Here is a 10,119-nt window from a genome sequence, read left to right as displayed (position 1 = left end):
TTTAAGAATTCATTTTTATAGCTCGAAGCTATGTTAGCCTCTTCTAATAATGGGTTAACCTGGGTATATATAAGAGTTTATAACTAAAGAACCAATAAAAATTAGAGATTTTTTTTATATTACAAGAGCTTTATATCATTTAATTAATAATAATAGAATTAACACAATGAGGACTATGTTAAAAAAAAGTTGAGAACTAGTATACAATCTATACATCCTAATTAGACAGTGAGTGAATTAATTTGTTTGTGGAATGTAGCCAAACTCAGTGTGCATTAGAGAGCAAACTCTTAATTGTGTTTTCGTGTAGGGGGTCTCCCATCAAAGATTTCAACCCAAAACGAACGTTTCACACCAATTGTACTCGTTACCAAAACTCCAAAAAATTTAAATCATAAAGACGTTTTTATTTTTTTCCCAAAATATATCAGAACTCATTGATGATGGCAATGTTAAATAAGGTCCACGTACGTCCTCAGCCACGCCATAAATTAAATTCCTAGTGACGTGTCACTGAAAAATAATGTGGCAATAACTTGGTAGCTCAAAGCTGTCAATAGGTTTAAAAATTCTACCCCATATACTATGAAAAGACAACGGAACCACTCAATTTTCATAACTCATTCCATAAAGACTCACAAATATTACATCATAGAGCATTCAATTGTAGGTAATGTCAAGGGCATTATCGTCGATCGTAATCATAATCCACATATACATATTACATAGTCTGTTTCATTCAAGTTAGTTTCTTATCCCATTTATGCCGCTGACCTTTCTTCAATATCGTTTATTATCTTTCTCTCTCTCTCTCTCTCTTTTCATAGTGTTCTAACTCCTCTTGTGCTATATAAAGAAGTAGAAAAGTCACCACAGTGTTTATCACTGTTTCCACTTTCTCCAAAAATGGGAAGATCACCATGCTGTGACAAGGTGGGTTTAAAGAAGGGACCGTGGACGCCAGAGGAAGATCAGAAGCTCTTGGCTTATATTGAAGAACATGGCCATGGAAGCTGGCGTGCTTTGCCAGCAAAAGCTGGTAATCTTTTTTTATTTATTATTATTGATAAATATTAGTTATTAGAATGTTAATTTTGTTAGTAGAGAGGATTGAACCCTTAACCTTTCTCTCATTTTTTTCTCTTTTAACCATCCAACCGACTTTATATATATATATTACTATATTACTATTAAAATAAAATTTATGAAGTGAAGCTGCTGGCTATAATTGTGTTCAGGACTTCAGAGGTGTGGCAAAAGTTGCAGGTTGAGATGGACTAATTATCTAAGGCCTGATATTAAGAGGGGAAAGTTCAGCATGCAAGAGGAGCAAACCATCATTCAACTCCATGCACTATTAGGGAACAGGTTTGGTTTCTTTTTCAAGGCTATGTAAATTTTAGAGTTGCTGCAATTAGTACTCAGAGAAATCTAAAAGTTTTGGTACAGATAGTTTAATTTTAGTAGTTTTGGTATGTCAAGGGAGAAAGAAAAAAAAAAAAGGAGAGCTAATTTCTCATAATAATACTATAACCCTTAAATTTCCCAGTTACCATAGAATTTCTGTCTATATTTTATATGTTGAGTAGTAGGTTATAATAATTCTTTAACATGTAGCAAGTGTTCAGGTTTTTGGGCTTGGATTTTACTGGGGTTTCATTTGATTATTTTAATTTGTATAATTTGTATAATTCTTTAATGAGTATATATGAGTACAGGATTAATTTGATGAAAACTCAGCAGGATTTATTTATTTTGAGTGAGAAAGCGCGATATCTTTGCCTTACTCCCGTACAAATATTTTCATTTTTTAAAATTACTGCTATATATTTATGCTACTATTGTATGACAGCTCCATATTTTATTGGTGTTCATCTTACACAAACGCTTACTATAAGTTTCAGTCATTTTGCAACTAGGAGCTATTATTTCTTTGCTTTTCCAACTCACTTGCTGGGCAGAATGTCTTAAATGCGAGGGCATCTCAATTTCTATAACCACATATACTATACCACATTTCCAACACATAGAACTTTAATTGTGCTCTCTGACATGTTCATAAATTTACTCCCTGACACGCAATAGTTTATTCAAGATGGTCCTTAAACGCCACAAAAGGATCTTCTTCCTCACCGCCAAGCTAAATCATATCAATGCTCCATGAAATTTCATTTCTAACTTGGACCTGCCATACACATTTTTCTTAATGCTACATTATATTAGTAGATAATATTAATTAAACAAATATCGCATGTACTTTCTATTTTTTTAACCAATAAAAATATGAAATAATTTTAGTATAGGTTTATTTTATAAATTTAATATTCACAAAATTATTCATGGACACCTAGCGCTATGGATCTTCTCCGTCGACTTCTCTCTACAGCCTCTGTCTCCAATTTCTCTTCTTGCTGTATCATTTAACTTGCTCTTTCCATCATCCCTGTACTTTATAATTTTCGGCTGGAGGCAGGAGGGCCAAAGAGGTTGTAATTTTGTGCTAATACACACCTAAAAGGAGAGAAGTGTAAATGTATATTATAGGTAATATAATGTGACTGATGGTTGTTAAAAAAATATATATATATAATGTGATAAAGATGACAGAAATAAAAAGAAATGACATGTGGCATTAGATTGACAGAAAAAAAGTAAAATATTTTTTTATTAACGTTTTCTTATATTTTTATATTAATATATTTTTTTAATTTCTTAATTAATATAGTAAGGATAAGAAGACCTTCCATTTTAAACTAATGAAAGAGTATGTTACAATGAGTTAGCGAGCATGTTAGTAACGTTCCTTGTCAATGGAGTATATTACACTATAGCATGTCCATATTTATCATTACTGTATTATTCAAGAAGTAGTTTATGGATGTATTCTAAGTCTTTCATTGATTTGTATGGCATGTCAGCGTTATATTGTGTTGTGTGTGCACTCAGGTGGTCTTCAATAGCTACACATTTGCCAAAGAGAACAGATAATGAGATCAAGAACTACTGGAACACTCATCTTAAGAAAAGGTTAGACAAAATGGGCATTGACCCTGTGACCCACAAGCCCAAGAACGATGCCCTTCTCTCCACCGAGGGCCCTTCCAAGATTGCTGCCAACATCAGCCACATGGCTCAGTGGGAGAGTGCCAGGCTCGAAGCAGAAGCAAGATTGGCCAGAGAATCAAAACTACGTAGTTCTTCACACTCATCATCATCATCATTACACCACACCCTAATTGGCACTTCTGCATCATCATCATCATCACTTTCTCTTGATCATGCTTGGAAAAATGGTGGTAGTACTATTACTATAACTGTTAATGCAACTAGGGTTAGTGACCTTGAGTCCCCCACGTCTACCTTATCTGAGAACAATGTGCCACCAATTAATAATATTACTAGTACTGTGATTGAGTTTGTGGGTTCTTCAGAGAGAAGGACGGTGAAGGAAGAGGGAGATCAAGAGTGGAACAAATTAGGTTATCATGAAAGCTCCACCCATTTGGGAGAGTACAAAGATGGCATGGAGAACTCAATGCCTTTCACGTCTAGTCTACATGAGTTGACAATGACCATGGCAACCACGTGGGGTTCTAGTACTAGTAGTGCACATGAACACGCACATGTTGCTGAGGAGGGTTGTTTCACCAATCTTTTGCTGAATACTAACTCTGGCGGCCACCTGAGTTTGTCACCCGAGGACGGTGGAGAGTCTAATTATTGTCACAATAATGCTGGTAGTAGTGACGCTGGTAGTGGTAACAACGGTGACTTGTACCAAGAGAACAAGAATTATTGGAATAACATTCTTAATTTGATGAATTATTCTTCCCCTTCGGATTCACCAATGTTCTGATTGGAAGGTAAATAAATCCTCTCACCTTTGAATTTGATCAAACATGTATTGTGATGTTAAATTTTTGTACCATCTCTCTGTTATATTAGATGCTATAAATATGTGGGGCTTGTTTACAATTTACATAAGAGGGAAATAAATACAAAATTTCAACGTTACGAAGAAGACCGGAGGGAGGGTCCATTCTTGTTGGAAGTGTGTGAAGTGCTGCATCTCCATCAAACTTAATCAAAGGTCATTGATTTTCTTCAGAGTGTTGTCATAAGAATTAGCGAGCATAGACAAGGGCAAATGTTAATTGCAACAGTATGGTTTTTATTTTTGTCAATGCTTTCACATTGAAAATTAAATGTGTGTCGTTACGTGCATCAATCAAATGTTCATATTATTAATTTGTTTTGTATTTGACTTGATTTTTACGTTTGTTTCCTTGTTGAGGATATGTTTATGTAGACACTGATGATGATAATGGATGATAGAGTAGTGCGTGAGTTGAGTGACTTTTTACTCTTTAGTAATTACCCTTTGTGTCAAATTGTATACAAGAAATATCCAATAATAGAAGTATTTAGTATGGACTTTATTGCTGTTGGTTTTATGTCGCAATCTACCTATTCAAAAAGTTTCATTCACTGTATTTATTAGGGCTCCTCTCTATTCATTTGCTTGGTTAGCTGTCATGTGCTATATAAAGGAGCAAACCACAATATGACACTTGATTTTTTTTTACTTAATTTGTATTTCGATTGCTCCAGAAGAAAACAAAGTTTAAATATATATGTCTAAAATCAAACACATCTACATCATCCCATAACCATAAGTAACACTAGCGACTTTTTTATTGTTAACATTTTTTTTTTTGAGAAATCACGTGGAATAAATGCTTCAAGTGTAGTTTTAAGAGCATGACTTAATATTCTAACTGGATCAGGGAGGTTTTGTAATCGAGCCAGACATTATTTTTTGTATCATGAACATTTTTTTGGGTACATAGTATTCTATTAATTTGTTTGGTACATATAGTATAGCAAAAATTTGTGTAATTTTATAAAACTTTGGAGATAATTATTGTAATTCTCTATAAATTATGATAGTGTAACTTTTTAAATAAGTATTATAAAAGTTAACAAATTTATTATATTTTGACCATTTTTTTTATTAAATGATAGTAGAAAAAAAGTATTTACACTGTCTGCATGGATTATTTATTCTAGTAAATGATGAGGAATGACGACACTCTCTCAATCTAAACTTTTAATGCTAAAGTAAAGTAAGAAAGTAAGCTAGCCTCCATCTTAAAACATTTTCCTGTTAATGTAATTTGTTGCAAAGATAGCAGTTAGAGGTTGCTTCCGAGAAACGCCTCACGAATTCAAAAAAATTGGTAGCTGGCTTTTGAACGTTGGCAGAAAGAGACCAGAAAAATTATGGTCCATAAATTTTATATGCAGGAAATGCTATATATAAATATACTTAGGTGAACTTATATATGCCTATCCCCTAGCTAGCCCCGGCCACCCCCGCCCCCCGAAAAATTGAAAGTTCAGAATAGGGCATGTCTTGCGAAAACAATGATATAATGCATACTACATTATGCATCACCAGCATGGTTCTTGGATTAGAGGTGCAAATAAGATACGGTGAGTTAGGTTTTAGTAAGTTGGAGTTTGATTTTACTTTTTTTTTTAAGGAAGTTTGAGTTTGATTCAACTTATAAATACAAAATTTGAATAATTTTTAAGATTTGATTTAGTCCATTTGCAACTTAATTTTTTTTTATCTTAGGTCATAAATTTTTAACTCATTGTTATCAATTTAATAAAACTTTACACACGAAGAAAATTAAACACAAATTCTTTTATATTAAATATAATAGATTCTTCTGTATGTGAATAAAGTAAAATTTTACAGCATTACATTAATCATGTGGGTTTAGTTGGTTTGATTTAAAAAACTTCATATGTAACTTATTTTATAGAAAGCTTATAAATAACTTTAAAAAAACCCTATAAGTTTAAGTAGGTATACAAGTCTACACAGGCCTTTATTATTATATGTTTTATACTATTATTAAGTGTAAATTGTAGTATATCATGTCTTAGAAGTCTTTTTGTCAAAAAAAATGTCTTAGAAGTCTAAACATGCTTAATCATGTATTGTGATGACTTATTATATGTTTGTATTCATTAATAAATGACTGGATTTTTTATATGGTCCCAAATATTTTTAGCCTTTTGATCCTGAATAAATTTTTTATTGTTTCTGGACCTCAAGTTTTTTTAGATAGAGCTTTGGAAAGTGATTTAGATGATGACATGAAGCTTGAGATAAAAAATTATCTTAATAGTTAATTTTATCAAATGGGAGTACTTAAAAGTGTGCGATGTTTGTTTTAAAAAATATTATAAAATATGCTTTATTTTTTTAATTCTATAATTTTATTATATATAATATTAAAACTAATATATTATATTAATTTATAAAATCAACTGGATGTCATCCCACATGCGTGGGTAACCTTGATTTTTGGTTCGTGGGTAACTTAACTACTCTCCAGGTACAATTACGTGAGATGGGCTTCCGCCTACGGGCTTTGAGGCCCCTGTTCCATTCTCACAATGTTTCGCTAAATTCACCTCCTATTTTTAATGATTTTTTTTTATACCAAAGTATTCTTAAACAGAAACATATTTTCATCATGTATCTCAAAAAAATATATTAAAATTAGGCACCTGCCGCTGCCCTTCTCCGACTTTGACAGAAAAAAATTGAGTTGATCGAGGTTAGGTTCATATTCGAGTTTTTCCTGATTGAGAAAGTCGGATTCAAGTTCGGGTATACTGCTCTCACCCCCACCCCTGCCCCAATGCTATTATGTTATGATAAATATTTTAAATTACTATTATAATCTTACACTTTTAATGTATTAATGTTTGTTTTATGCATGAAATTATTGTTTTCCATATAATTGTGTACAAATTTGACTTAATTTCATGTTGAGCTCAAAAAATAAATGGGCAAGCAATTTTTACTTAATCTATTGCTAAGAATGTGAAATTTCAACCTTGGTAAACAACATGTCATGATTACTATTTCTTTATGTTATCTAAAAAAATGAAGTTAAACAATTTTTACTTGAAATTTCAATTTAGCATGTTGTAATAGACTCAGTGCAATTACAAAAGATTAATCATATTTTTTTTCATTTTTTATGAATAAAAAAAAAATAAGATCCAAGACAGAGCGAAAATGTGTCAAATTTGGCGTGCCTAATTAAAATACAGCAAATGTTGTCAAGATACAATGTAGAAACATATTTTTAATGTATATTAACGATATATTGTCCAGACATATAATGAAAAAGCCAAAGTGAGGCATTAGCTTTGTGTGATTGCATCCAACAAGAACCTGAATGTCTACTTAAACATTGTTGAGAATGAAGGGGAAGAGGACTGAAGATCAAATTTTCTGTCTTGAAGCATTCTCAATTACCATTAGGCTTAGTTATTGTTGAATCGCTTTAATCTGTTTGTTTATTGACTTGCTACTAGTTGTTTGATTATTCCGATGTTTTATTTGGAACCAATTTTAAACATTCCACCTCGAATTAGACAGCCACTGTTCTACAGCATGATTCTCATCCTCAATCTAAAGAGTTAAGAACACAATCAGAGATTTCGAAGTTGAGAAGGGATTGAACCCACCAGAGAATTTTGAGCAAGATATAAGTATTTTAAATGAGAAACAAATCCAAACTGAGTTGAACTAACTTTCCAAAATGAAAGAATTTTGATAAAGATTTAAGTATTTCGGGCAAATAACCAATCTCTTCATTGACCTAAAAAGTCTTTCATCAAAGGTTCCAGGGATAAAGATTTATGTAATTGAGCAAGATTTAAGTATTTTCAACCTTTTTTTAAGTAAAAAATTGGACTTGCCGACATAAACTTCAATGTTAACTTTTTGATACATGGAACGTCTTTTAATTCGTTAAGATAGTCATTACCCATAGTCAATTATTGCTTTAAGAGATTGAAATAATTTAATCGGTTGCGAATTCAGAGCCTTTTTTAACAACGTACAATATTTCAATCACCTGTGTAGGGAAACAAACATCTGATCCCTCATCACTCAAATGCTCAGTAAAATAAGGATTGAAATAATAAGTGCTTATATAACCTTCTTTTGAACCACTGATTTATTCAATATTTATCAATCAATTAAAATTTAATTTCCTCTTTTATGAATTATCATTTTAAAAATATTGCAAGAGAAATATATATATATATATATATATATATATATATATATATATATATATATATAAAACAAAAGATGTGTCTTTCTTCTTTTGCCATGATCCTTGTGATGGGGTTGCACTGCAACTTATTTCCCTTTACTAGATACATTCCATAGAGATAAAACTTGCCAGATATGTAAGGGGGTTACTGCAAGCTAGCAAAAAACTTAAGTTTGGGCAAGCATCCATATGCAGATCCCGATATTCATTTATGCACATTAAGATTAAGCACCAATATTATAATTGTAATGAAGTCTCGTAGGTTGCAATGTATGAATAACTTTGCGTAGATGCAAGGTCCTAGAAGCAGTAAGGACATGAAGTTCTTGTTCTTGTACTGAAATGCAAAACATTACTATCTGACATCTGCACATTAAGATTAGACATCCACTTATATAAATTGTCGCGGAGCCTCGTGGGGTGCAATATAAATAGAAGAAATATATTAAAACAAATACACTTTCTCAAGTCTATATACTATAGACAGATTACATAGCAGACATGTAAGGGAACTTGTGACAGCAGAACACGAGATCATTCAAACTGCCAAACATAATCTCAAAATTCCCAATATTTATTTATGCACGTTAAGATTACGCTTCCATTGATAAATGACAATGGGGCCTCGTAGGAGTGCAAAATTGACAAAAAAAAAATAAAATGCTATGTATCCATCTTGTGGATTTTCATGCCCATTCAAATTGAAAAACCCTTGAGAATAGGAGATACACAAACATAGCCTTGGTTACACCACCCTTATTGTAGAGGCCCAAATTGTATTAAATTAAATTTAAAACAAAACACTATCCTTTCGTAGTAATCATTAGCCACTGGGCACTGGATAAACCAAATTCAGAAATAAAAAATAAATAAAACAAAAAAAGGCACCACAGAACACTAATCTAACTTCAATTAACCAACAAAAAAATTATAATCAAAATCCAAACATGGTACTTATGTATGGGTGATACTGGCAGCCCAAACATGTGAAGTCAGATCTGCAAAGCGGTGCCCAAAACTCTTTTTTGCACATTCATTAGGCAATTCATGATATTATGTCATCACAGAGCCTTAGTACTAGTGCACTGCAGATGACAGAATCTAATCTCCGGATACAAAAGCACAAATAAATAATAATCAGACACTTGCAAGCTTTCAAAATCACAAAAGTAAAATGTTCAAAAAATTGATGAAAAAGTAAAAAACTTTGTCCAAATACAACATCTGCAATAAAAAGGATATATCATATATTTTAAACAAAAAACAAAAATTAAAATCAGATTTTTCATTTGAAAATACATCATGAGCAAGTATTGTCATCCAAAAAAGATTGGGGGGAGGAAAAAAATGCCAATGATGAGAAAACAGCATCAAATTAAATGATGAAATTGCAAAATTTTCAAACCCCAGTAGTGAAATTAGATAAAGTAGCTTTCTTTACCCTAATTAGGAGCGGCCGTGAACCTGATAACAAGTTCTGGTGACAGATTGATGCAGGGTTGGGAAACGGGTGTGAATTTATAAGAGCAGAGCAATGAAATTAGGGCATCGCATGGAAACTCACCCAGACTGTAGTTGGGTCCGCGAGAAAGATCAACGGCGGATAAAGTTTTGATGGAAATTCAATGATCAAATTGAGGACACGTGTTTTGCGTATTTTCGTGACGAAAACAACGGCTCAGATTGCACTAGCAGTTTTTATATTTCTTTTTGTTATACTAGCAGTTTTTATATGGTACTCATATTAAGAAAAATAAAAATTAATATTTTTGCTTGCATTAAAATTATTTTATATCCTCTTAATATTTTATTTATTATTAAAAAATACGAAAAATAAAAAATGGAAGTTAAGTTTTGCTTATAAGAAAAATATTAAAAGAAAGAATATATAATATATGCACTAAAAATATAAAAATTTTAGCTTTTTTTGTCATTTTTTTTATCTATCATTGCATGCACGTAT

At 31.8% G+C, this 10,119-nt stretch overlaps 1 protein-coding gene and 1 long non-coding RNA gene across 3 annotated transcripts; one reads left to right on the top strand and one right to left on the bottom strand.

Annotated features, from left to right (window-relative positions):
* Positions 1 to 753: 753 nt before the first annotated feature.
* On the top strand, positions 754 to 4,430 carry LOC100781637 (transcription factor MYB16). Of its 2 annotated transcripts, XM_006587679.4 has the most exons (4): positions 754 to 1,039; positions 1,239 to 1,368; positions 2,947 to 3,863; positions 3,946 to 4,430. In XM_006587679.4, the coding sequence occupies exons 1-3, from the start codon at positions 907 to 909 to the stop codon at positions 3,854 to 3,856; spliced, it is 1,173 nt and encodes a 390-aa protein (XP_006587742.1). In that variant the 5' UTR covers positions 754 to 906; the 3' UTR covers positions 3,857 to 3,863; positions 3,946 to 4,430. The 2 variants fall into 2 exon arrangements, with proteins under 2 accessions (XP_006587742.1, XP_040861070.1); XM_041005136.1 differs by having other exon boundaries at positions 761 to 1,039; positions 2,947 to 4,430.
* Positions 4,431 to 7,897: 3,467 nt separating this feature from the next.
* Positions 7,898 to 9,856, bottom strand: LOC102663459 (uncharacterized). Its single transcript, XR_005886424.1, has 2 exons — positions 9,598 to 9,856; positions 7,898 to 8,522 (listed from the first exon to the last, which is right to left on the bottom strand). It is a non-coding gene; the product is annotated as an uncharacterized lncRNA (long non-coding RNA).
* Between the last annotated feature and the right edge of the window lie 263 nt (positions 9,857 to 10,119).

This window comes from Glycine max, chromosome 9 (genome assembly GCF_000004515.6).
Source record: "Glycine max cultivar Williams 82 chromosome 9, Glycine_max_v4.0, whole genome shotgun sequence".
NCBI lineage: Eukaryota > Viridiplantae > Streptophyta > Magnoliopsida > Fabales > Fabaceae > Glycine > Glycine max.
This window is presented reverse-complemented; position numbering and strand designations above follow the sequence as displayed.

What these genes read in the sequence shown, in the direction of transcription:
- LOC100781637 (XM_006587679.4), top strand. Translation starts at nt 907, where the DNA reads ATGGGAAGATCACCATGCTGTGACAAGGTGGGTTTAAAGAAGGGACCG. An exon ending in TGCTTTGCCAGCAAAAGCTG is followed by an intron (nt 1,040 to 1,238) that starts GTAATCTTTTTT and finishes AATTGTGTTCAG; the next exon opens with GACTTCAGAGGTGTGGCAAA. An exon ending in CATGCACTATTAGGGAACAG is followed by an intron (nt 1,369 to 2,946) that starts GTTTGGTTTCTT and finishes GTGTGCACTCAG; the next exon opens with GTGGTCTTCAATAGCTACAC.